Source organism: Microtus pennsylvanicus, chromosome 21, assembly GCF_037038515.1.
Source record: "Microtus pennsylvanicus isolate mMicPen1 chromosome 21, mMicPen1.hap1, whole genome shotgun sequence".
In the NCBI taxonomy this organism is placed as follows: Eukaryota; Metazoa; Chordata; class Mammalia; order Rodentia; family Cricetidae; genus Microtus; species Microtus pennsylvanicus.
Genome location: NC_134599.1, coordinates 28,558,013 through 28,585,347, shown reverse-complemented (window position 1 = coordinate 28,585,347; position 27,335 = coordinate 28,558,013). Strand labels below are relative to the sequence as shown.

General features: G+C 41.2%; 1 protein-coding gene across 9 annotated transcripts in view; it reads left to right on the top strand.

The window, feature by feature from the left end:
• Positions 1-27,335, top strand: part of Map4k3 (mitogen-activated protein kinase kinase kinase kinase 3) — a 157,088-nt gene that overhangs the window by 31,829 nt on the left and 97,924 nt on the right. For all 9 annotated transcript variants that reach the window (XR_012908771.1, XM_075955677.1, XM_075955676.1 and 6 more), the window contains exon 2: positions 16,552-16,609. Coding sequence is in view for 8 of the 9 variants with exons in the window: in XM_075955677.1 (XP_075811792.1) it covers positions 16,552-16,609 (58 nt within the window). In the remaining variant the exon portion in view is untranslated. The remainder of the gene's footprint in view (positions 1-16,551; positions 16,610-27,335) is intronic.

The window sequence follows — 27,335 nt, the reverse complement described above, 5'->3', positions numbered from 1 at the left end:
GCTCGTTGACCTAGATTTTCCATATCCAGCTGGTCCTCAGTTTGTGTTTTCTTCCTTGCTTCCATTTCAGTTTTCAATTCTTGAACTGTTTCCATTACCTGTTTAATCGTTTTTTCTTGGTTTCCCAGGGTATCATTTACGTTTTTACTCATTTCTTCAAACTTTTTGTTATACTTCTCATCCATTTCTATAAGGGCGTTTTTCACATGTTGTTCGGCGTGTAATTTTTAATGAGAATATCCCCTGCAGTCTTTGGTATTTGAACATGTGGTCCCCACTTGTTGGTTCTGATTTTTTTTTTTAAAGAAGTACAGCCTTGCTGGAGGGAGGAGGTATGTCACTGGGTCCAACTTCAAAAGCTTTTAAGAGCGCCACACTTGCAGCTCCTGCTCCTGCTCCTGCTGCCTTGCCTTCCCACCATGACAGACTCCTCCCCTCTGGAGCTGTAGGTGGAAACACTCGCTTTCGCTTTCTTAGGTTGTCTTGGCTGGGCTGTTTTGTGACAATATTAGGAAAGTAACTAATACACCAGTCAAGGCATCTCTGTAGCCAAGTCTGTCTTCCTGATTCTATCTTCCAAGTGCTGGGATTTTGACCTTGCAAAACTTAAACTGATTCTCATTATGGAAATATTTATCTTTTACTCATGAAATGCAGACCATTGCTACAAAGACACTAAACATCACCTCCTCTCTGAGTTTAAGATGAAAGTGTTTTATGTTCATGCGTGGGCATGACGAGTAGAATAATATCTAAAACTAATGATTGCTTGCTGTCTCTCTGTGCTGTTCATAGCTCCTTTGTAGATCCTGACTAACTTGGATTATGTCTAGCTATAGATAAAAAGACTGGCATGTTATGTTAGGGATCTTGCCCTTTATCATACAACTAATAAGTATGTTATGTTTATGTGTGTAATAGACGATGGAGCTGGGGTTCAAACTATAGTGCATATGAGCCATCACCTTGCTACTTACCTTTGTAGCTGCACAGCACATACTATCTGCATATCAGTTTTCTTGATCTTAGAAAATGTTCCAAAGGGATTCTGATTGTTCCAGGAGTTAGGGACAGCTAAAAGCAAAGCTAACAGTTGCTTCTCAGTATCTGAGGGAACTCCTTCCATGCCTCCCAGTTGGGACCAGGTATCAAAGTCTACATATGGTTGAGTGCCTTACATAAAATACTATAGCGTTTGCATTGGCATGTCCTCCTGTATTCTTTAGTGAGCATCTGCACTTAAAGTGCATAAAAGAAAATGCTGTGTAGATAATCATTATACCAGAAATGAGAACCCGTATCCTTCCAGTACAGATGCAGTAATTCCCCAAATAATTTCCATTACAGGATCTATTGGATTCATGGATGTGGAGCCTACTGGTATATAAGACTGATTTCTTTTCTTTTTCTTTTTTTTTGAGAGGTCCACTTTTATAATTAAAATGGGAATGATTTATTTTTTTAAGAGACAAATTGTGATTTCATCTGTATTTGTATGCTGAACTTGATGTTTCTGGGAGACTGATGAGAGGATTTCACGGATCCAGTTTCCTTGTGTCAGCTTGTCAAGGTCTGTGCCAGACTTGCCATGAGGAGCCATAGGTGTTGCATCAAACTGGTACCTAGAGATAGTATTTGTTAACACTATGGGTCTCCACTGTGTCTTTGGCCTCAAGATCTTCCTCTCCTTCATCGTATTCCAGAACTGACTGTCTTCATTACAGTCTGTCCTTCTCACCTGTTGCTGTCCTTCTGGACAAGCTCTCTGATAGTGGTCTGAAAATGTGCCGTCTGGGTATTCGCAGCCTGGTGTGCTCAGGCTCACCGTGGCTGACGAGTGGTGCTGTGCTATTCTGTCTCTCTCCCGAGGACGGCTCTGCAGCGGGACCCAAACCCACCCAAACCCACAGGGCGTTTTCAGGAAATACCAGTACAGCTATTGCTAGCTTCTGCCATGGAGACCTGCAGCCTTGAAGAGACAGAATTTAACTATTTTGCTCCATCTTCATCAGGTGATCTTAGAGCCTGCTCTAGACCTATGTCCTTTGAAGTATACTGCACTTCCCTGGCCTCATCTTCTTCTTGTCCCAAAAATTTAATTTGAAGTAAAAACCAGAAGAACAAGAGCAAATGAGATGCCATTGCAGGATGTTGGGAAAAGGAGGACTTTTTATATATTTTTTTTTTTGCATGTGGCGTGTACCCCTGCCAGTCATTCTCTTATAAAAGTGAAGTGGGAGGAGTCTCAAAACCCTCTAAAGCATAACTAGAAGGTCTCTGTTGTTTCCTGGAGCTTATCAGAATGACGCTCTTTTGATTTGACTTTAAAATTTTGCATCATGAAAACGCATATGTGTTCATATTGTTTTGCAATAAAAGATGCACATCCAGGCTTCACAGGTAGCTATTTAGACAAAGGTGGGTTTTTTTTGTTGGTTTGCTTTTATTTTTACTTATCTCACATCTAAAGATAAGGGATTTTAAATTTAAAAATGAAGTTTGCTGTTATATAAACTTACATAAAAATAGAACTTTTAGTTACAACTGACAAAAATGAGGTTCTGAAATGTATAGTGCTAAATTTTACAGTACATTTTTTACCCCCTTATTTGCTGGGTTGTGTTTCAAGATCCTTAGTGGGTATCAGAAACCTCAGGTAGTGCCAATTGCTGTGTATGTGTGTACCAGACCATCCATCCATATAGCCATTATTATTTTTTAGATATATATTTATAGATATATTTTTAGGTATATACCTGCAATATATATTAGATATATATCTTTATATATCCTATATATATTTGATATATATCTTTGCCCATAATAAAGTTTAATTTGACACGCTAATAACAATATAATACAATATTTGTAACAGTATAATGAAGATTACCTAGTACATTGTTCATTATTTCTGGAATGTTGCATTTAATATTTTCTGACCAAAGTTGACCAAAGGTAACTGAAGCTTCATAAAGTCACTCTGTGTGTGTGTGTGTGTGTGTGTGTCTGTGTGTGTATGTGTGTGTGTGTGTATGTGTGTGTGTGTATGTGTGTGTGTCTGTGTGTGTGTCTGTGTGTGTGTGTCTGTGTGTGTGTGTGTGTGTGTGTCTGTGTGTGTGTGTGTGCTGCTATCCTGCCTGTGTGGCTGCAGTTACCTGCAGAGGCTGGTAAGGAGACCATTTTATTGGGTAGAGTACTGTGTGTTTTAGTAGTGATATGGCTATCTGCATACATAGGTATTAAGTTTAATTTACTTTTTTGCCCCAGTTTTTAGTTTCATTTTATTTGCTCATCTGTAATGAAAAGACCTTTTCTAACACACTCACCAGATTTCTCTAGCTAAAGCAAGTGAGCAGGTAGAGGCAGCCTGAGAAAGTGACCTGACATCCTGAACTCCAGATCAATAAACAGAAGGACTTGGGCTTATTTAGAGAAGTGGTTCTTAAAGACATACTTATTAATTTTTAAATTATGTGTCTCTGTGTGGGAACCCACACAGAGTATTGGGTCTCCAGGAGCTAGAGTACAGGTGATTTCAAGTCGCTAGTCGTGTGTTTGAGCCATCTCTTCAGCCCTCAGAGAAGTGTCATTTCGTTTTATGTTTAAGTGTGTGCCCGTGTTTATGTATGTATATCAATCACATGTGTTCCTGGTTCCCAAGGAGCCAGAAGAGGGTGCCAAATCCGCAGGAGGTTGTGAGCTGCCATGTGGATGTTGGGAACTAAGCCGGGGGTTCTCTGGATGAGCAGGGAATGCTGCTAATAACTGAGCTGTCTCCCAAACCTTTTTTGTTCCTCCTTCAGAACCTGTTTTATACTGTTGTGCATAGTCTGTAGAAGAAGAACCGGTGTGCATTTTTTGCAGTGTTTCTGGGCCATGGAGAGTCCTCCCCATACAATTCTATGATGGCCACATCCCACCCAAATGAGAGGAGATGGTAGAGAAAGGCTCCAGGGAAGAAGGTCAAATGTGGACTGAGTTTCTGCAAACAGACTTCCCCACCATGTTCATGTGTGGTGGATTTGTAGCCTGTGGGTTGGATTGCTTTGTTAATGCAGGTTCTGAGCTGTTTTGTTTTTCATTTACTGTGTTTCAAGAAAACTTTATGTACTTTTCTGCTTTTATAGCTGTGAATCCTGAGGAGCTCTTTCTGTGCTAGTGCCCCAGGCTCTGACTTGGGGGTGGCTGATGACATGTGTATGGAAACTGTTTTCTGAGTCCTGAGTGCCTGCTCCTCCAGAGCCTACCCATTAGTGGAGTCTTTTGGGCCCCAACCACTCAGTGTCTGACTGATGCACTATTGATTGGATCAGTCACCTGGGTGACATCAAAATCACAGGTCCTGGAACTCACCTCAAACTACCAACTAAATATCTGTGTACGTTGATGTGGAGAGTAAAAATCTTATTCAAATGAGATCAACAAATAATTTTTATTGAGTTATTTAATTTCTATATTGAGTTGTTTCCTTCTATCCTTTGGTAGGTGTATACAGTATTTGCCATTGCAGTACTAGTATGAACCTGTTTTCCACTACTGTAATGAAATACCTGAGGCAGGTCAATTTTATAAAGAAAAAAATTTTAATCTCATATTTGGAAGCTAAAATTCAAGACTAGAAGTGTAGGTGGCCGTGTTGGTTTCTGGCAAGGGCCTAACAGCAGCATGGTACATGTTCCCAAAGACAGAGAACCGGGGTTCCATAATTCCTTCTGTGGACATTCCACTGAACTGAGAACCTTCCCTGGGCCCCACCTGTTCATGGCTTCACATTACCTCCCATTACTCCCATTAGCTACATTAAGCTTGACATTAAGCCCACAACACATCAAATTTGGGTTATACAACCAAACATCCGAACCATAACATGCAGTTGGTATTTTGGCTAGGACTGTCATTGTGTGGCATTTGGTATGGGATGTGGGCATCTACCTTCTGAGTACCATCATCTCCTGTGTGGTGATGTCCCTCTCAATGAAGGGTTACTTTGTCTTTCCAGTGGCTTTGTTTTAAGTGTGTGTGTGAGTGTGTGTCTGTGCACATGTGTATGTGTGCAGGTACCTATGTGGAAGTCACAGAAGGATGTAGGATGTCCTGTGACTGTCTTCCACTCTGTGCTTCTGAGATGGCTCTCATTGGACCTGGAGCTAGGCTGACAGCCAGCAGTCCCAGAGAGCCTCCCGATTCTAGCCACCTCCACAGTTGTTGGGTAACAGGCACAAGTGGCCATGCCCAGTTTTACTTGAGTCTGGGGATTCATACCCAGGCCCTCATGCCAACCAAATAAGCGCCCTTACCCACGGAGCCATTTCTCCAGCCCTACATTGTTCTTAAATTATTTAGTAAACTTTACCTTACCTTAGTTACAGGACTCTGACTTAGCTACTCTGCAGCTTCCAAATGGTGCGGGGTCCTTGAGAAGATTTCACTTAAGTCCTCACTTCCTGCTCATTCCCATTCCTTTTCGCTTAATATTTTTAGTCAGTCTTTTTAAAGTTGCAAAAATTAGACAGACATCATTATTATCGTTGTTTCCTGTAGCCATCAGTATTTGATTATATTTACCCAAGATTACTAAATTTTACTGGTATTTCTTTCATTTCAATTTTTTTTTCTGAGTCTTATGTTACATATTTTCTAGAATTCATTTTTGTGCATCATTTGGTGGTAAACTCAATTTTTACTGGAAATATTAGTTTTGTCCTATTTTATGAGTGCTGTTTTCTCTGAGAATGTGATTCTAACTAGATACAGTTTTCCTTAGAGCACAGTGTCATCTGGCAGTTCTTCTGGCTTTTGTTTTTCTAATTGCTCTTCCTTGGAAGATAAACCATTGTCTTTGGCTTTGATTTATTTATTTCTAAAGCTTTATTTAGTATATGTGTGAGGGAGGGCGGTGTGTGTGATGACAAATATGTGGAGGTCAGAGGACAACTCTGGAGGTGGTCCTGTCTCTCCATCCTTAGGAGGGTTCCAGGATCACTCAGATCAGTGTGCATCTTGGGCAGCAGGCAACTTCACCTGCTTAGCTATTCCACTGGCCTGGAACTAGGTGTTTGTAATGGGAGAACTCTTTATTATCTCATCTAACATACTCCCAAAAGCCAAATCTTTGGTGATTTTGTTCATTTTAAGCAGTCCTGGAATTTGAATCTAGGCTCTGATGCACGCTAGGCAGAGACTATGCCACCTAGCTGAGCTATAGTTCCAGCCTGCCACAAGTGGTTATTACAGGCTCTGGAGTCTGAACACTACTTAGCTGGAGATGTTGTTTCTGTAACAGGAAGCTGGGATTTGGTAACCTGGTTGCTTAGCCTTTCATAGCCTAGATGTTTTTATCCACTTTATTGGTTGACACTTGTGATCTGATAGTATCATTGAGGGACTGGAGGGATGGCTCAATGGTGAAGAGCACTTAATTGCTCTTCTGGAGGACCTGAGTTCCATTCAAAGCATCCACATGAGGTGCCTCACAACCACCTGTAACTCCAGCTCCAGGGGGATCCCACACCTTTGGCCACTGCAGGCTCATACCCATCCCTTTCCAAATACATGAAAATAAATTTAAAAAGTAAGATCATAACCGTGCAGAGTTATAAGGGGCTGTTTGGATAGAAAAAAAAATTGTGTTGTTGGTATGGCTGAAGTCCATTTTGAATTCCAGAATTCAAAATAAGTCTTTGAACTCGCTCGAGCTAGCTGTTCTGTTTCATCATCTGAAGATGATTTTCCAGGACTGTATCCAGTCATTATTTGCTAGCTGCATTTTGTAAACTTACTGCGTTCACCTGTTTATTTTCTCTCTCTTTTTGAAGGTCCTAGAAACTTTGATCTTTAATTGTCTGCTTTCAAAAAGCAAAGAGCCATTGAGGTTAACTCTAGAAAAGAGAGGCTGTGAAAGAGTCGTGATACGGAACTGGAAAGTCCTCAGGGATGAAGGCAGCTTGGAGATGTTCTTAATCTCCTTCCTGTGCACATCCGCCCCACTCTCTGCTCTGCTTCCCTTCATTACATTGACTGTTTCTTTAGAGCTCCACCCTCCCCACAGTCCTGTCTGTGGTGCCACCCATTCTGATGGCAGCATTCATTCACATGGAGTCACTTAACTGTTTCCAGTGTCATACTTTCGTTTAAAACAGCCTTTATTAGCCACATGTGACTACTAAAACCCAAATGAAAATAACATAGGATCTCTCTGCTGATAACTGTAAAAATTAATGAGATACCAGAGGAAACCTAAACGGAGGCCTGCCTGTAATGTTCACAGATGGAGCACAATGGGGCAAAGATAGTTCCAACCAAATCAAACAAAACGCTTAATATAGCCAAACAATTCTGAAAAAGTTGGAGAAATCAAAGCAAGACTCTGTCATCAGTGAGGAGTCACCACAACACGAAGTATCTGTATAGAGTGTAGAAATGAAACCACACACAATTGGCTAACGCGGCTCCATGGAGTAGGAGTGAATCAGTAAGCAGAATCAGGACAGTTAGACTTTGACATGCAAAACCAAATAAAATACCTCAACCAGGAACCCTAGACAAAAATGAAATCAAATGTCATGAAATAAATCTAAATATAGCTGCAAAGCTTTTCAGATAAAATACAGGAGAAAATCTTTGGATATAGGCTTAAGCAATAAGGTCTTGGACTGACACCAAAAGTGCAATCCATAAAAGAAAATAAGACAAATTGGACAAATCCAAAAGGTTTACTATGTCTTAGCTTGCTAGGGCTGCCATAACAAAGTAGCACAGGCCCCAAGCAGCTGGAGTCTACTCAAAATGCTGACAGGGTTGGGGTCCCCCGAGCTTGCAGATGGCCGACTGCCTCCTTGCTGTGCCTTCACAGCCCTTTTCTCTATGTGCCTGTGATCTTATTGTCCCTTCCTCTTTCTGAAAAGATATCAGATCAGTTATATTGAGTAAGCAGTGATCCGTTTGATCTCATTTAACCTTAGTTATGTCTTTAAATCACTTGTCTCCAAATATGGTCATTTTCTAAGATACTGTGGGTGAGGATTTCAATGTGTACATGGGAGTGTGGTGGGGGTGCCATGTTAGTCCAATAACATCCTGCTCAAACAAATAACAAGCTGTATCTAGAATGTGTGAGACCACTCAGACTTCAATTAGAACATAACCCAATTACAACACGGGAAAAGGACTAGGAGACAGATACATCACCAGAGGATGGCAGATGAGGTATTGATGTCACTTTTCTTTCTTTGACTTTTTCCTTCATCACTTTTCTTTGAAAAACACTTCCTGTCTTTCAAATCTCGGCCTGAATGGCATCATCTTCTGTAAGCCATCAGACCTAGGAGTTGAGCTACGTCATATAAAGCTCAAATGGAGCAGGTGTTTGTGGCCAGGCTCTCAGACCCAACTACGTCAGAAGTAGCTTGGTGACTTTAGGTACAGATTTCTGGGTCCCGCTTGAAATCTGTGGAGTCGGAGTTAATGCTAATGGTTTTTTGGTTTTTTAGTTTTGTTTTGTGTTTTAAACATATGGTTTTTATATAGCCTGCCAGTTGGAATCTGTTTAGAATAAAAGTATTTGTTGTAAATGTTTTAGAAGGACTCTTAGAAATAGTCTCTTCAACCTTCTTGTTTTTGCATAGGTTAGCAAGATCAGGAAGAAGGCACAGTAGCCATTGCTTGCTCAGATCCATCCCATGGCTTACTGCATTTCTTAGCTATCATTTCATACCACATTTTCATGTTCACCTTGAACATCCTTTTCTACATATATGAAGCGTTGAAAGCTCCAGGTGCTCAGCATCCAGCGATGTCAGTTCCTGACTCACTTCCTGTGGTGTCTGGCGCGCTCCTAGGCCCACGGCCAGACTTCTCTATTGTGTTATTTACCTATATTCCTAATGCAGAGGACTTTTCTTGTACTCAGGCATCACTCAGCAGTGTGGAATCAGCTCAGGAAAAGCTCTTTCCCAAACTAGTCTAATCTGAAAAAGCCTCCTATGGCTCTCTCAACAAACCAGGTTCTTAAGCAGATCTGAGATCAAGAGTTTTCAAGAACTCCTTCCAGTAAACTGTAGACCTGCAGGGTTCACATCAGGCCTCTCTAGTTTGAGAAAGGTTACCTAGGATCTGTGGAAATGTGTGGGGCTAGGGTATGCCTTAATAAAAACAAGTTAAAGGATCAGGGTCAGGACAACCTAAGACTAGCTGTAAAGGTTGGGATCTAGCTATATGAGGTCTTGGATCTAGGCCCAGGGGAGGAGGCTGGGGTGAAAGTGTGGCTACTACTGGAGAACCACAGCGTGTTTGGTTTGGCCAAAGCATAAAGTAAAATCTTGGAAATGACTAGAAAGATTGGGAGTCAGATAATAAAGGGTTTTATTGAAGTTAAAAATACTGTATTTCACAACTTGGTATCCACATACACAAGAATGAAATTGGAAACTCCCTACAGGACACCACCATAGAGAGTTACTAAAAGTGGATCATTGACCTTAATGTAAGGGTGGAAACTAAAGACTGTTGGCAGAGAGCTCTGTGACTACAGCCTTCTTATCTCTCAAGAAAAACAGAAGCTGGGTGATCATGAAGAATCCCTTTAATTTCAGCAGAGGCAGACAAATCTCTTGAGTTCTGGGACAGCCAAGTCTACAAAGTGAGTTCCAGGACAGCAAGGGAGGAATGAGGAAGAAATTGAGGGAAAGAGAAAAGGAGAGAGAGAGAGAGAGAGAGAGAGAGAGAGAGAGAGAGAGAGAGAGAGAGAGAGGGAGGGAGGGAGGGAGGGAGGGAGGGAGGGACAAAATATAAGCCAAGTTGGACTTCATCAGAATAAAAACCTTTGTGCATCAAGGAAATGAAGGAAGACAGGGCTAAGGTTTAGGTAGCTCCACGGTAATGTGCTTGCCCGCTATTCCATTGAGACAGGGAGGAAAAGGAAAACAGCTCATATTTTGAGAAAATGTGTAGTGTGCAGCCTAAGGTGTAGACAGCCAAGCATTTTAAGTGGATGAAGTAGGTGTGGTGGTGCACTCCTGTAATGTCAGTATTCAAGAGGCAGAGGTGGGCATCCCCACTCCAGAGCTGCAGTAAAAAAATTTAAAGTAACAGATTTTCAGAGGTGTAGGGAAACTGGAATGTTATGTGTTGGTAGTAATAATATAAGACACTATAGCTGCTTTGGAAAACAATTTGGTAGCTCTCCAAAGTGTTAGACCTGAAATATTTATTATACCTGAAAAATTTCTTAGTACATTTAAGGTATATATTTGAGAGAATTGGAAACAGATTTATCCAAAAATTTATATGGTAGTGTATATAGTAGCAGTATTTATAACAGATAGATAAACAACCCATGTGTTTTCGGTATGTATATGGTAGTGTATACAGTAGCAGTATTTATAACAGATAAACAACCCATGTGTTTTCGGTATGTATATGGTAGTGTATATAGTAGCAGTATTTATAACAGATAAACAGCCCATGTGTTTTCGGTATGTATATGGTAGTGTATATAGTAGCAGTATTTATAACAGATAAACAACCCATGTGTTTTCGGTATGTATATGGTAGTGTATATAGTAGCAGTATTTATAACAGATAAACAACCCATGTGTTTTCGGTATGTATATGGTAGTGTATACAGTAGCAGTATTTATAACAGATAAACAACCCATGTGTTTTCGGTATGTATATGGTAGTGTATATAGTAGCAGTATTTATAACAGATAAACAACCCGTGTGTTTTCGGTATGTATATGGTAGTGTATACAGTAGCAGTATTTATAACAGATAAACAACCCTTGTGTTTTCGGTATGTATATGGTAGTGTATACAGTAGCAGTATTTATAACAGATAAACAACCCATGTGTTTTCGGTATGTATATGGTAGTGTATATAGTAGCAGTATTTATAACAGACAGGTAGAGAAACAACCCGTGTGTTTAAGGGACTTTTCTTGACACTCTGACAAAACACCTGACAAAAAGCAACTTAAGGGAGAGGAAAGGTTTATTTTGGTCCCTGGTTGAATGAGACATGAAGGCATGGCTGCAGGTAACTCCATGGCGTTGGTAGCGTGGACCTGGGACCCCTCATGCCACACCTCAGAACAGCAGGGAATGCTCATCCGGCTTCCTTTTCTTCCCTCTTGTGTTCAGTCTGGGGCCTCAGCTTTTGGAACGATGCCACCCACAATCAGAGTGGGTCTTCTTCCTTATTTCGTACTCTGGAAACACCCACATACACACCCTTAGTGTGTCTCCTGGGAATTCTAAGTTCAATCGGGTTGACACTAAAGGCTAACTACCTTCAGCTGATGAGTGGAAAACCTAAATGCATTTCTGTGCGGTGGAATACATTTGGAGTAAAACCCATGTGAATCTGAAAACATACCGAGTGAAAGAAACCAGTTACCAGGGACCACGTATTGTTCAGCTCCATTTAGTGAGCTATCCAGAACACTCAGAGAGTGGGAGCGACCGGCTCGTGGTCTAGGGTTTGTTGTGTTTTGTGGTGGTGGGGTGAGGAAAACTGGTGCACCCTAACTCTGAATATGTGAGCACACATCGGGAGCGGCGGTGAGCGGGTGTGCGCACTGTGCTGAGAGCAGTCAGAGTGGAGAGCAGAGCTGTGCACTCCTTCCTCCAGAGCCTCACCTTGGAGCGTGGCCTGAGCAGTGGTGCAGCCGGGGACTAGGCCCAGGTGCTCACAGCAGTTCTCTTCAGTTTCACCCTTCACGAGGTGTGAGAAATTTGTTATTAATACTGACTTAAAGCTTTAATACGGTGTTAACCATGCTTATTTGAAGAATAAATATTAGAGATAATATTGACTCACTCAAATAAATGATTTTTTTTTAAAGATAGGGTCACAAAGCCCAGATTGACAGTGCACTTGACCCCCTGCTTCGGCATCCCAAGTCCTGGAGTCACATGCCAGCAACCACTACGATGCATGACATGATCACAATGCTTTAAGTTCCTCCATGGATAACATGGTTTCCAGTGAGGAGAGGCTCAGAAATAGAAGTTTCCTGGCTTTTCCTTTGAACTTCCACCCCCACATAGTGAAACAGCTCAGTATTGCCAAATTAACTACACACTGAGAAACATTTCAGAAAGCAAGAAGAGTAGGAACACTTTAACTGCCTGGGTTTTATCCACTTAAAGGATTAACTCCAAAAAACCTGAGTTTGGAACTGTTACTTTCTAGCAAGTTTTTGGCAGATTTTCTGAATGTATTAATAAGTCATAGAGTAGTAAATAGTGTCTTAGATCACCTGTTCACCAGGAGTTTACTGTCAGAATTTTTCAGCTGACTCTCTGCTACTGAACACCCTGAGTAAATCAGTTTTAGCTAATTTCTTCGAGCACAGCAGCCATCTTGTGTGACTTTGTCGGTAAAGTGCCCTCCTGTGGTCACTGGGAGCAGATTTTCCACTCTGGTCGGTAAGCCACACTCGTTGCTCCACAAGGTCTGCGGTTCCACGATAGAGCACCCATACTCTGAGTTCCTTTTCAGCAGACAAGTGAGACTTTTCAAGAGCCCAGTTTTGAGAGTGGGAAAGTAGCATCTTGTTTTGCTTGCAGGTGTTTAGACGATGTGGATAGAAGGAAAGGAGGCAAGATGTTAGAGGGGGAGGAGAGCACCATGTTGTGGTAGTCTTAGAACTTCTGTGACAGGAGCTGGAGAGAGGCCTGTGTGTCCCCAGGTACACCCTGCCCTTGTCCATGGGTGCGCCCTCAGGGGGTTCTGAGTTTGTTGATTATGTGATATCTCATCCTGCAGAAAGGAACAGTTATTCAGTGCTGTTGGGAAGTCTGTCTCACTTAAGGGAAACTAACTTGGGCTTGACATGTTCAGATCTGGTTTCTGCTGACTCTAATGAGCATCGTATTTATTAGTTATGGAGATTATATACTGGAGGCCAGAAGAGGGCATTGAATCCTCCGGAACCAGGAGTTACAGCTGGTGGTAAGCCACCATGTAAGTGCTAGAAACTGAACTCGGTCCTTTGGAAAAACATCCAGTGCTCATTACCACTCCCAAGCCCCCGAAAAAATGATTTTTAAATGAATTTTCCCTACAAATTGTTTTAATTTTTCAATTCATATAGAGAGTGTATTAATTACTTTTCTGTTGCTTTGATACAACACCACGACCAAGGCAACTTAAAGAAGAAAGTCTTTAATTGGACTTAGAGTTCCAGAGTTTAATCTCTGTGATGGCAGAGTGAGAGCTCGGTGGCAGGAACAGCCGAGAGCTCACGTCTCCAGCAAGAGGGAGCACCAAGTGCACTGGGGATGGCACCACCTCCAGGTCACCCCTAATCCTTTTCAAACCACCAGCACTGGGGATGGCACCACCTCCAGAAGGTCACCCTAATCCTTTTCAAACCACCAGCACTGGGGATGGCACCACCTCCAGAAGGTCACCCCTAATCCTTTTCAAACCACCAGCACTGGGATGGCACCACCTCCAGAAGGTCACCCTAATCCTTTTCAAACCACCAGCACTGGGGATGGCACCACCTCCAGAAGGTCACCCTAATCCTTTTCAAACCACCAGCACTGGGGATGGCACCACCTCCAGAAGGTCACCCTAATCCTTTTCAAACCACCAGCACTGGGGATGGCACCACCTCCAGAAGGTCACCCTAATCCTTTTCAAACCACCAGCACTGGGGATGGCACCACCTCCAGAAGGTCACCCTAATCCTTTTCAAACCACCAGCACTGGGGATGGCACCACCTCCAGAAGGTCACCCTAATCCTTTTCAAACCACCAGCACTGGGGATGGCACCACCTCCAGAAGGTCACCCTAATCCTTTTCAAACCACCAGCACTGGGGATGGCACCACCTCCAGAAGGTCACCCTAATCCTTTTCAAACCACCAGCACTGGTGATGGCACCACCTCCAGAAGGTCACCCTAATCCTTTTCAAACCACCAGCACTGGTGATGGCACCACCTCCAGAAGGTCACCCTAATCCTTTTCAAACCACCAGCACTGGGATGGCACCACCTCCAGAAGGTCACCCTAATCCTTTTCAAACCACCAGCACTGGTGATGGCACCACCTCCAGAAGGTCACCCTAATCCTTTTCAAACCACCAGCACTGGTGATGGCACCACCTCCAGAAGGTCACCCTAATCCTTTTCAAACCACCAGCACTGGGATGGCACCACCTCCAGAAGGTCACCCTAATCCTTTTCAAACCACCAGCACTGGTGATGGCACCACCTCCAGAAGGTCACCCTAATCCTTTTCAAACCACCAGCACTGGGATGGCACCACCTCCAGAAGGTCACCCTAATCCTTTTCAAACCACCAGCACTGGGATGGCACCACCTCCAGAAGGTCACCCTAATCCTTTTCAAACCACCAGCTGGGACCTGCTGTTTAATGATGTGAGGCGTCTCATTCAAACTACCACAGAAAGAATAGGGTTTTTTTATTTTTTAAATTTTAGGCAGAGTCTCACTTTGTAGCCTTGGCTGACCTTGAACTCTCTTTGTAGACTAGGCAAGTCTTGAACTCAAGGAGACCCACCTGCCTTTCCCTCCCACCAAGTGAAGTACTAAGATTAAGGGTGTGTACCACCACAGTAACTCTTAAAAAATAGCGTGTATTTTATGTATGTAGTATGTATGTGCTTGTGTATGTGTGAGTGTGTGCAGGTACACATGCAAATATGTGTGTTTGTGTGTTGAGGCCGAAAGTTGACATCACTGTCTATCACTTTCCCACTTATTTGAAACAGAGATCATCTAATGCTGGGATTGCAGGCTCGCACAGCTCCACTTGGCTTCCACACTGGCTTTTCTGTGGGTGCCGAGGACTCAGATTTGGGTCCTATGCTTGTGCAGCAAGTACATTACCTTAACCGTATTGGGCAGGATCTGAATTTTATATTTTTAGTGATGGCTGTGCTTCTTATCTACCTTCACAGATTCTTTTCTGGTTTGTTTATGTGTGTTGGTGGAGGGGATGAGTATATGTGTTGGTCTGTGTGAGAGATGTGTATGCTGCTTAGGTATGGGGACACAGGGTGTGCAGGTGCATGTGGACATGTATGCACGAGTGGTCAGAGACCCAGAATTGATGTCTGGGGTCTTCTTCAGTTGCTCTCCATCTTGTACACTGAGTTGGGGTCCCTAACTGAATCCCGACTTGCCATGCCTGCTAGTCTGTCTAGCCAGCCTGCTCCAGGATTTCCAGTGTGCTGGGAAGTGAACTCCATTCTGGTCCTCACATTGCATAGCAAATGTTTTTCCCGGCGAGCCATCTCTCCTTTGCTGGTATTTTTATTGCCTTGGCACTCTTAAAAGAGTTCCTTAAGTGTCATTGGCTCACTTCAGATGATCGGCGGATTTTTCCCAGTCTACCAGTAAGGGAGTAGTGCAACTAAATCTAATCCTGGCCATATGATAAAATCTCTCCTTAATCATGGAATTACGGGGTTTTTTCTTTAGACTGATGTAAAAATTAATTAAATAAGCAACTAAAATATATATTCTGATCCAATTATATATAGCATTTTAAATTTACTGCCATTTTTTAAACCCAAATTTAAAAATAGTTTCTACTTAGTTAAACAATTGTAAATACCCAGAATCTATTATCTGGTTGATTTTTGAGGTTGGAAGGCGGCAGAGTTGTGCTGTGACTACAGCTCAGGATGTTCTACAATTTATGACAGTCCTCCTGAGTGCTCGGGTTGGTGAGCATGCCCATCATAGCCAGCTTATAAATTGACTTTTCTCCCTCGGCCCCCCTCTTTCTCCCTTCCTTCCTTTCTTTTTTAGACACAGATGTTATATAGCCCAGGCTGACCTCAGCTTGCTCTGTAGTAACTGAGGATTACCTTGGACTTGTGATTCTCCTGCCTCCACCATTATGTGCTGTGGTTATAGATAAATGTGTACCGTCATGCCTGATTTATACCAAGTTGGGGGTGGAACCTAGGACTCTGGGCATGCTAAGCAAGTACTCTACCAATTGAGCTACACCCCTCACCCCTTGAATTTGATTTGTGAATGCATGGTTTTTACTGTCAACAAGTGGATTTGAAGGGTCACAAGGGGGCTGCTTTCACATTTAGATTCTCATTTAAAGATTTTAATGTTAATCCACTCCATTGTTTTCCCAGCGTTTGCATAAAGAGCTCTGTGGCATAATGCTTGAAGGAATTACACTGGAGTAGACTTCCTGGTTTTAAATCCCAGGGCTCCCACTTGACCAGTTGCATGACCAGTTGCAAGTTGTTCACTTATGTCTGCTTCTTTTGTCTTATTTGCAACATGGGAATAGCATTAGTTTTTACCTTATGAGTGTTGTGACAATTGAGTGAATTAGTATTAAACCATTTAGAACAGTGGACAGTTACCATGGTGTAATGTTTACACATAAATTAGTGCTGGAATTTACTATAAAAGACAGTACTGTCTTTTAGTAGATTGGTTCTGCAGCTCTGCTTTTAAAATATTTCTGTATGATTGAATAAACAATAAACTAAAATGCCTTTTTGTACAACATTGTTCCATGATGATTCTTCTTCTTCTTTTAGGCACGGAATGTTAACACTGGAGAATTAGCAGCAATTAAAGTGATAAAATTGGAACCAGGTAAATTATTTGAAATTTGATGTTTCTTGTTGCTAGAACGTCATTGGCCATCATAGAGTAATTTCATTTTTTATAATTTGGTTTTTTTGAAATGGTCTTTGTAGCTCAGGTTGACCTTGAACCATTGATCTTCCTCCTTCAGCATTCTAAGTCCTGAGGTTACAGGCCTGAACCATCATACAGTTAAAGCTTATTTTAATAATGTTTGATTGCTATTCTTTTACTCTCTCACCATTTTGTGGGGAGGAGAGATGGCTGTCTTTTCTTCCTCCTGCTTCTCTGAGCCCAGCATATGATGTTGAATGTCCTTCTGTATGTGTTGCTTTTATTGGTTGATGAATAAAGCTGTTTTGGCCAATGGCTTAGCAGAGTAAAGCCAGGTGAGAAATCTGAACAGAGATATAGAGAGAGTAGGCGGAGTATGGGAGATGCCATGTAGGTGCCGAAGGAGAAGAATGCCCCCCTGGAAACCTACCATGGCGATATACAGATTAATAGAAATGGGCTGATTTAAGATGTTAGAGTTTGCTAGGAATACAACTCTTTCATGGAGCAGGAACCCTGAAGGATTGTCTCATCTTCTTTATGCAAGTTCAGCAGTCATTTTTTGTAGATCCTGCATGTCCAGTTTATACAACATACCATAAAGTAGTCCAGGCAAGAGGAGGTTTTTGCCCAAATGGCTAGCCTTGTCACATTGAAGGCAAATTCCATAACAATAGAGGGAATAAAAAATGAAAACATAAGCCACAGACAAGAACCTTCCTGTGATGAGACAGTGCTGCTTCTCTGGAAAACGTTGAGTTCTTTGGTTCTTTTTTGTTGTTGTTGTTGTGGTTTTTTGGTTTTGTGGGTTTTTTTTTTCTTTGTTAGTTTGTTTTTGTCAGCAGGTCTCCCTATGTGGCTCTGGCTGTCCTGGAGCTTACTGTGTAAACCAGGCTGGCCTTGCAATCACAGAGATCTGCCTTCTTCTACCTCCGAAGTGTTGGGATTAAAGATTTATGCCATTATGCCCGGCTCTAGTTCTTTCTTAAAGGGTAACTAAATTTGCCATAATGACTCAACAGTCATGCTTTCGTGTGTAGTCACAGAACTTGCACATGAGGGTTCTACACAGCATTATTCATAATGCCCCTCCATTGGAGTCATTATAACTGGTAAACAAATGGACAAAATGTGTTACGTACAGAGAGTAGAAAGGTAGTTAATAATTCATGCTTCCGCGGATTCAAACAATGCTAAATGAAAGGAGCCAGTTACGGGAGAGCGTGCACTTGATTTTCTTAGGTGAAGTGCTCAGAGAAGGTATCTAGTGGGCTAGTGAGCTGGAACTGCCAGAGGGTGAACTATCAGTGAGTGAACATGAGAAGTTTCATGGAGAGAGGGAACTGTCCTAAAACTGAGTTATAGTTATGGTTGCAAACCTTGGTCAATTTATTTAATACATCATTGAATTTTATATTTGAAATGAGGAACTGTAGCCAGAGACTGCTTGTTTGTTTCCCGGCTGCCCAGACCTGAATAATTACATAGAAACTATATTAATTACAACACTGTTTGATCTATTATCTCATGTTTTGTTAAAATTTTATTTATATATTTTGTATGTACTCTGCATGTACACCTGCAGGCCAGAGAGGGAATTGAACTCAGGATCTCTAGAACAGCCAGTACTCTTAACCTCTGAGCCATCTCTCCAGCCCCTTAGCTCATGTTTATTAACTAGCTGTTACATCTTAAATTAACCCATTTCTATTATTCTATGTATCGCCACGAGACGGACTTACTGGTTAAGGTTTTGGCATCTGTCTCCTTCAGCAGCTACCCTTCAGAGTCTCCCTCACCCCACCTTCTCTCTCTCTCTATATATATATATCTCTGTCCACATTTCTACCTGGCTTTACTCTGCTAAACCATTGGCCAAAACAGCTTTATTCATTAGCCAATAAAAGCAACACATGTACAGAGGGGCATCCCATATCACCTCCCCTTTTCTGTCTAATTAGAAAGGAAGGTTTTAACTTTAACATTGTAAAATTATATATGAAAAAACAGGTATCAAGCATTACACTTACAATATTTAGTCGTTTGTATCTGGGGAGTTTCATATCTAATATATCTTTTATCATAACTTAGGAAAACTATAACTATCTGTCTTCAACTCTTCAAAGACCACAGAAGGATATCATATTACCTAAGTAAACAGAAAGTGCATTGTAAGCAGCATCTAAAACTTTAGAATTGAAAGAGACATCTTGGTGCCTGAACAGCCAACCAAAGTTCTTCTGTATCATTGGAGCATCTGTCTTCAGTCTACAGGCCCATAGTATCCAACAGACTTTTCCATGAAGCAGAAAATTTGAAAGACTGTTTCACCTATATTGACAATTTGTCAGTCACTTTCTTCTGTGTCCTGCAGAAGGCCTGGCAGACTCTTTCATGGAGCAGGAACCCTGAAGGACTGTCTCACCTTCTTTATGCAAGTTCAGTAGTCATTTTCTGTAGATCCTGCATGTCCAGCACACCATCAGGCAAGAGCAGTTTCTTTCCCAAATGGGTAGCAAATCCATAAGGAGGCTCTTCAGTGCCCATCGTCTCTTGAAGTAATTGGTGCTGCCAGAAGTAGACATGTCTTACTGTCAAGAAAAGTCTAAGTTCTTAAAACATTTTAAATACCATATTCTGTAGGTCTTTGAAATGTTTGAAGATTATCTATCTGAAATAGATCTCTGTATATCTAGAAAATCTAACATGACTACAATTTGACTATTATAAATGACTATCTCTTAATCTGTATTTTTAATTATATGTCACATTTTTAAATTAGCTGCATAAACATAATGCCTTAAACAAGAGGAGAAATACATATACACAATGTGACAAAATTGACCTTAGATTTATATAAGACCAAGATCCATACCAGTGCAAAGTATTCACTTCTATATCATATCCACTCTTTGAGAGAGAGAGAGAGAGATTGACTGACTGTGACTATTAATCAATTATAACCAACCCTTTTAAAATGAAAATAAACATTTATAAGCAATCATCTTGGAATTTAGGCATAGTTCTTTCCAAACTGCTTCCTGCTGTTTGTTGGGTGAAGTACTTTTAGGATTCACAGAGACCTTTAGGGAGGGGCTTGTTTCATTAAACCACATTAGCCTGAAAGGAATCCACAGGTTCTCATCTTCTGTTTAAACAAAAGCAGAACCTTTTTAAAAAAAAAAAAAAAGAAAGAAAAAACATATTCCTTAAACTCAAATTTTGAAATAAAGATACCTTTAGCCCCCCAGAATCAAATGTCTCTCTGTAGCCAAAATATTCAAAGAAAACATAATAATATGCATAATCCAAATCCTTTGTGTATTATCTATCTCTACGTGAATTTTTTACTCTATTACTTTTTAATATTTATTATCTTGATCCCTTTCTGTCTGTCTGTACTCTTATATTATTTTCACTGTCTCTTTAAAGACTTTGTTTTACTTTAAAAACCATTCCCTTTTTATAACTGTCTGTACTCTTTTTTTCCTCTCCCCCAAGCCTCTGTGCATTTTTAAACACACTGTGTCTCATTTAGAGGTCTTTCATGTCGAATCTGTCCTCTTGTGTATCTGAAATCATTTTCTGACAAGGAATATTTTAAAATCCTAAGCACTGTGTTTGCAGCAGCCCTTGATGCTGGCTCCACATCTCTTGGCCTTTCAGTATGCCAGAGGCACATTTACTGCCAGCTCTGGAACTGCTGAATCAGAGCTGTGCTCACCATCTCAGCTCTGGGAAGCACCATGTAGCACAGAAACCCTTTTTCTCTGAGTAAAAGTTAAATCTGCCGTGCAGTGTGCTGCATGGCCTAGACATGTCTCCGTGTATGGCGGCAGGAGTCTACGATGCTTTCCTGCCTGTGCACACCTAGCAGACCCCATCTCGCCGCTCGCCCTGCAGGGGTGCTGAGCAGCAGGCATGCTCTCACTACTTTCCTCCTGTATCCTGCACAGGCACACAGCACCTGACCAGAAGAGTGTGACTGACCACGCGAGTTAGCCCCGACCGTATGGGTGCCGTGTTGTAGGCGGTGACTGCTCATTTGTTTCCTGGCCACACAGACCCCAATAATCACACAGAAACACTGTTTGGTCTCTTGGCTCAGGTTTTTAATTAACTAACTCTTACATCCTAAATTAACCCGTTTCTAATATTCTGTGTATAGCCACGAGACTGTGGCTTACCGGATAAGGTTAAAGTTTTGGTGTCTGTCTCCTTCAGCAGCTACATAAAGTCTCCCTGACTCTGCCTTCTCCCCCCCTCCCCTTTAGATCTCTGTTCAGATTTCCCGCCTGGCTTTACTCTGCTAAGCCATTGGCCAAAAGAGTTTATTCATAGCCAATAAAAACAACACATATACAAAAGGACATCCCACATCAAGGGACCTGTTTGTTCATTTTTAATATGCCTTTTAAAAGTATAAAAGGGGCTAGGAGAATAGCTAAGTCTTGTACTATCTATGTAACCATGAGGATCCAAATTCACATACCCAATAACCACGTAAAAAAGCCTAGTATGATTTTGGCCTGTAACCCCATTGCTATGGAGTGTAGAGAAAGGAGGATCCCTGGGGCTTCCTAGTCTTCAGTCTTGTTCCAGGTTCAGTGAGAGATCCTGTCTCAAGGGAATAAGGCAGAACATAATATACCAGAAAAACCAATATCTTTCTCTGCCTTCTATAAATTCGCACAGACTTGCACAAGCTTACACACATACAACATTTCTTTAAAGTCTTACATGCATAACTAAGAGTCAACTAACAATATTGATAATAGTTTCTTATTAATAAAGTCTTCAAACTGGAAACAATTGGTACATTTTAATTGTCATTTATGTTTGTAGGTTTCTCTCTTGTTTTGTCTTTTTTTTTCTATTTCTTTTTAAAGGAGCTCAATAATTTGCCCTCTAATTTCCCCTTAGGGTGGACTATGCTAGTTTCCTTCCAAAATCATTGAATATGTCATGAGTTCTTAACTGTGAAAGCAGAATCAGTTGGCTTGGTATGGGATAGGACTGTCTTCGTGGGTGATGTAGTACTCACACCTTTTCAGAGTCCCAGTGGTCAGTCTCCTTTGTAAAATTAAAAATAGTCAAATGCAATGTGATAGACTTTAAGTGTTTGTAGTTTGACTTAGTTAATTCCTTTTTCTTTTTAAATGGCTGGTAATCATTTTGAAATGGAAGTAAAATGAAAACTTGAGATATTTTGGCAAAAATGTTTAAATCTGAGGTTCGTTGAAGGTGTTTCATTGATTTTTTTTTATATTGTTCACATGACTTTAATTTATATTTCCCCTGCTTAACTATAAGTCTATACTTTTTTTGGACTTTAATTGCAAAACCAATTTTGATCATTGTAAATCAAAGTAGAAAAATAGAATTAAAACAGAAGTAGAAATTAAAGTCATTCATCATTTTGACTTGAGGACCACTGTCAACTTTCTATTTTCTCCAGAAATTTTTGAAATTTATGTAGAAGTACCCATACGATTCTGTTTACAGTGAACTAAGCAGACTGTGAAAGGCTGGTCAAAGATCAGAGATAGGCAAGATGGATCTGTGAGTCAGGTCACTTTGTTAGCATACCCCCTGCTGGAAAGGATGCATTGTGAAGAATACATACAACATGGTGCATGTGGTAGGCGTGCACTTGAGAGCTCTGCGATGGCCTCAGAGGTGGCTCACATGGTGGTCAGCGATGTGAATCAATTTCTGCTGCAAACATCAGGCAGCAGGGGAAAGACAGCATCACACTCAGCAGCAGGTGTGTAAGCTCCGTGAGAAAAGATGATTTCTGATACCTTTCCTATACATCTATGTTCCCTTTTGCACAGTTCTGGGGATCAAGCCAAGGCCCTTGTGTAGGTCTAGGCAAGAGCTCTGTCAGCAGCCAGTGTCCTCAGCCAGGCTTCATTTCTAACTGTGTTCTCAGGCTTGTGGAGGGCCTGGCCTTGCACATCACAGATACCAAATATGTATATTTTATGGATGTGATAGGCTCATTGTATGTATCTATTCTTAATTTGGGAAGTGTGTCATGAGGTGTTTTTTTTTTTCCGTGTTCTCCTACTGTTAATTGCCATTGCTTTGGGGCTAATGGTTAGCTGCCTTCCTTTACCATATGTAATCTTTTGGCCTTATATTTTGTGAAAAATCCGTTTATGTCAATCATTTGATTAATATCTAGTCATCGTCTACCCAGTGCCAGACATGATACCTAAGGCAGGTGAGCCTGACCCTTCAGAAGCATAGATTTAGTTAACCGTGACACCAAGTATGGAAATGTATGCATAAGTAAGCTGATGAACCAAGTAAGATGTTATGTACTTCAGCCAATGTCAAGATGTCAGGAGACTGCTCAAAGCACATGGCATTGGCTTGAGATTGGAATGGTAACACAGTCATGGGATTTTCTTGGTGAAAGCCATTCCCTGTAGTCACAAGCAAGGACAGTGTTCCAAAGTAAGAGCAGACAGCAAGACTTGGGGTAGAGAACAGGCCACCATGGCTCCAAACGTGTGAGCCAATTCCCATCAGAATGAAATGAACTACCAAAACTAGGAGTGATCATAGATGTCCCAAGCCTTTTGAGAAACAGGATCAGTAGGACCAATAACCCAGTATTACTGTGTATGGTTTAGCATGTGACTTAGCATGCCCATGTTGACTAACAGTGGACATGCACCTGTAATTCCAGGAGAAGCCAGGCTAGTGGTGCAGTTTCAAGATCCTCAGAATACAACTAACTCTTGAAGCAAGAAGATAGGGGGATGATATCACCAGGAAGAAGTGTTGCTAGAGAAGAAAGGGCTGAGGTTGGAGCCCAAGGTTAATTCTGTTAGAGGTCTACTAGAGAAGAATTCAGCAAAGAAAGCTTGACCATAAACTGCCAGAGTCATTCTGCTAGGACACAAACATACTGAGTATTTTCAGACCCCAGGAGAAAGTCTTGACATAATGTTAACGGTGTGGATAACAATGAAAACTGAGGACCACATATTTGCATTGATGGGTTTAATAAGAGTGGTTCAGTGGATTGAAGGAGCTGTAAGAGAGAATGAGAGGAAAGGAAATGGAGATGGCAGGAAAGAGTCTCCTCTTGAGGCCTCTTGTGTAAAGTGCAAGCAAGATGTGGTGCATTCGCTAGAGAGGGACTTGGGATTTACGGTGGGTTTTTCTAGGGTACACAGCGCATCACAAGAAGATAAGAGAATGTGATACTTATGCAGTCAGGTTGGTGGAACTGAAGAGGAAATGAGTTCTGGTCAAAGGGGGCCATTGTCTTTTTGAACTAGTAAGATGTTACCAACCCCAGATGAGAATCGCAGTATGTATTGGAGGTTCAGTGACGGAGAAATGTGTCAGACAGTATGGAGAGCAGGGGTGGTGTTTTTGTACGTGAGTGTATGGGTGCATGTGTGAATTATATGTGTGCATGGGTACATGTGTGAATTATATGTGTGTGTATGGGTGCATGTGTGAATTATATGTGTGTATGGGTGCATGTGTGAATTATATGTGTGTATGGGTGCATGTGTGAATTATATGTGTGTACATGGGTACATGTGTGAATTATATGTGTGTACATGGGTACATGTGTGAATTATATGTGTGTGCATGGGTACATGTGTGAATTATATGTGTCTGTATGGGTACATGTGTGAATTATATGTGTGTATGGGTGCATGTGTGAATTATATGTGTGTGCATGGGTGCATGTGTGAATTATATGTGTGTATGGGTGCATGTGTGAATTATATGTGTGTGTATGGGTACATGTGTGAATTATATGTGTGTATGGGTGCATGTGTGAATTATATGTGTGTGCATGGGTGCATGTGTGAATTATATGTGTGTATGGGTGCATGTGTGAATTATATGTGTGTGTATGGGTGCATGTGTGAATTATATGTGTGTGCATGGGTACATGTGTGAATTATATGTGTGTGTATGGGTGCATGTGTGAATTATATGTGTGTATGGGTGCATGTGTGAATTATATGTGTGTGCATGGGTGCATGTGTGAATTATATGTGTGTATGGGTGCATGTGTGAATTATATGTGTGTACATGGGTACATGTGTGAATTATATGTGTGTATGGGTGCATGTGTGAATTATATGTGTGTGCATGGGTGCATGTGTGAATTATATGTGTGTATGGGTGCATGTGTGAATTATATGTGTGTGTATGGGTACATGTGTGAATTATATGTGTGTGTATGGGTGCATGTGTGAATTATATGTGTGTATGGGTGCATGTGTGAATTATATGTGTGTGTATGGGTGCATGTGTGAATTATATGTGTGTGTATGGGTACATGTGTGAATTATATGTGTGTGCATGGGTGCATGTGTGAATTATATGTGTGTGTATGGGTACATGTGTGAATTATATGTGTGCATGGGTGCATGTGTGAATTATATGTGTGTGCATGGGTGCATGTGTGAATTATATACGTGAGTGTATGGGTACATGTGTGAATTATATGTGTGTGCATGGGTGCATGTGTGAATTATATGTGTGTGCATGGGTGCATGTGTGAATTATATGTGTGTGCATGGGTGCATGTGTGAATTATATGTGTGTGCATGGGTGCATGTGTGAATTATATGTGTGTGCATGGGTGCATGTGTGAATTATATGTGTGTGTATGGGTGCATGTGTGAATTATATGTGTGTGTATGGGTACATGTGTGAATTATATACGTGAGTGTATGGGTGCATGTGTGAATTATATGTGTGTATGGGTACATGTGTGAATTATATGTGTGTGTATGGGTACATGTGTGAATTATATGTGTGTGTATGGGTGCATGTGTGAATTATATGTGTGTATGGGTGCATGTGTGAATTATATACGTGAGTGTATGGGTGCATGTGTGAATTATATGTGTGTGCATGAGTGCATGTGTGAATTATATGTGTGTATGGGTGCATGTGTGAATTATATGTGTGTACATGGGTACATGTGTGAATTATATGTGTGTGTATGGGTGCATGTGTGAATTATATGTGTGTATGGGTGCATGTGTGAATTATATACGTGAGTGTATGGGTACATGTGTGAATTATATGTGTGCATGAGTGCATGTGTGAATTATATGTGTGTGCATGGGTGCATGTGTGAATTATATGTGTGTGTATGGGTACATGTGTGAATTATATGTGTGTGCATGGGTGCATGTGTGAATTATATGTGTGTGTATGGGTGCATGTGTGAATTATATACGTGAGTGTATGGGTGCATGTGTGAATTATATGTGTGTATGGGTACATGTGTGAATTATGTGTGTGTATGGGTGCATGTGTGAATTATATGTGTGTGCATGGGTGCATGTGTGAATTATATGTGTGTATGGGTGCATGTGTGAATTATATGTGTGTGCATGGGTACATGTGTGAATTATATGTGTGTGCATGGGTACATGTGTGAATTATATGTGTGTGTATGGGTACATGTGTGAATTATATGTGTGTATGGGTGCGTGTGTGAATTATATGTGTGTATGGGTGCATGTGTGAATTATATGTGTGTGCATGGGTGCATGTGTGAATTATATGTGTGTATGGGTGCATGTGTGAATTATATGTGTGTGCATGGGTGCATGTGTGAATTATATGTGTGTATGGGTGCATGTGTGAATTATATGTGTGTGCATGGGTACATGTGTGAATTATATGTGTGTACATGGGTACATGTGTGAATTATATGTGTGTGTATGGGTACATGTGTGAATTATATGTGTGTATGGGTGCATGTGTGAATTATATGTGTGTGCATGGGTGCATGTGTGAATTATATACGTGAGTGTATGGGTGCATGTGTGAATTATATGTGTGTGCATGGGTGCATGTGTGAATTATATGTGTGTGTATGGGTACATGTGTGAATTATATGTGTGTATGGGTGCATGTGTGAATTATATGTGTGTGTATGGGTGCATGTGTGAATTATATGTGTGTATGGGTGCATGTGTGAATTATATACGTGAGTGTATGGGTACATGTGTGAATTATATGTGTGCATGAGTGCATGTGTGAATTATATGTGTGTGCATGGGTGCATGTGTGAATTATATGTGTGTGTATGGGTACATGTGTGAATTATATGTGTGTGCATGGGTGCATGTGTGAATTATATGTGTGTGTATGGGTGCATGTGTGAATTATATACGTGAGTGTATGGGTGCATGTGTGAATTATATACGTGAGTGTATGGGTGCATGTGTGAATTATGTGTGTGTATGGGTACATGTGTGAATTATGTGTGTGTATGGGTGCATGTGTGAATTATATGTGTGTGCATGGGTGCATGTGTGAATTATATGTGTGTATGGGTACATGTGTGAATTATATGTGTGTATGGGTACATGTGTGAATTATGTGTGTGTGTGCCGTCTGACACTGATATGTGTCCAATGGAAATACTTTAGTATGGAACTATTGCTCATGTACAAATGTGGAGAACTTAGCTATGATTGTCATTGTGTTATGCTGCATGTACATGTATGTATGTGTGTGTTCACATCACTGTGATCACACACATACACATTCAGAGAGAGGTGTTTTCTCCATGAGTGACAAGTGATAAAACGCCTGTTCGAGACGAGCACTGGGCTGGGGTGTAGTCAGGCACGGAACATGTGGCTGTGATATAGGATGGTCCTTTGGGGTT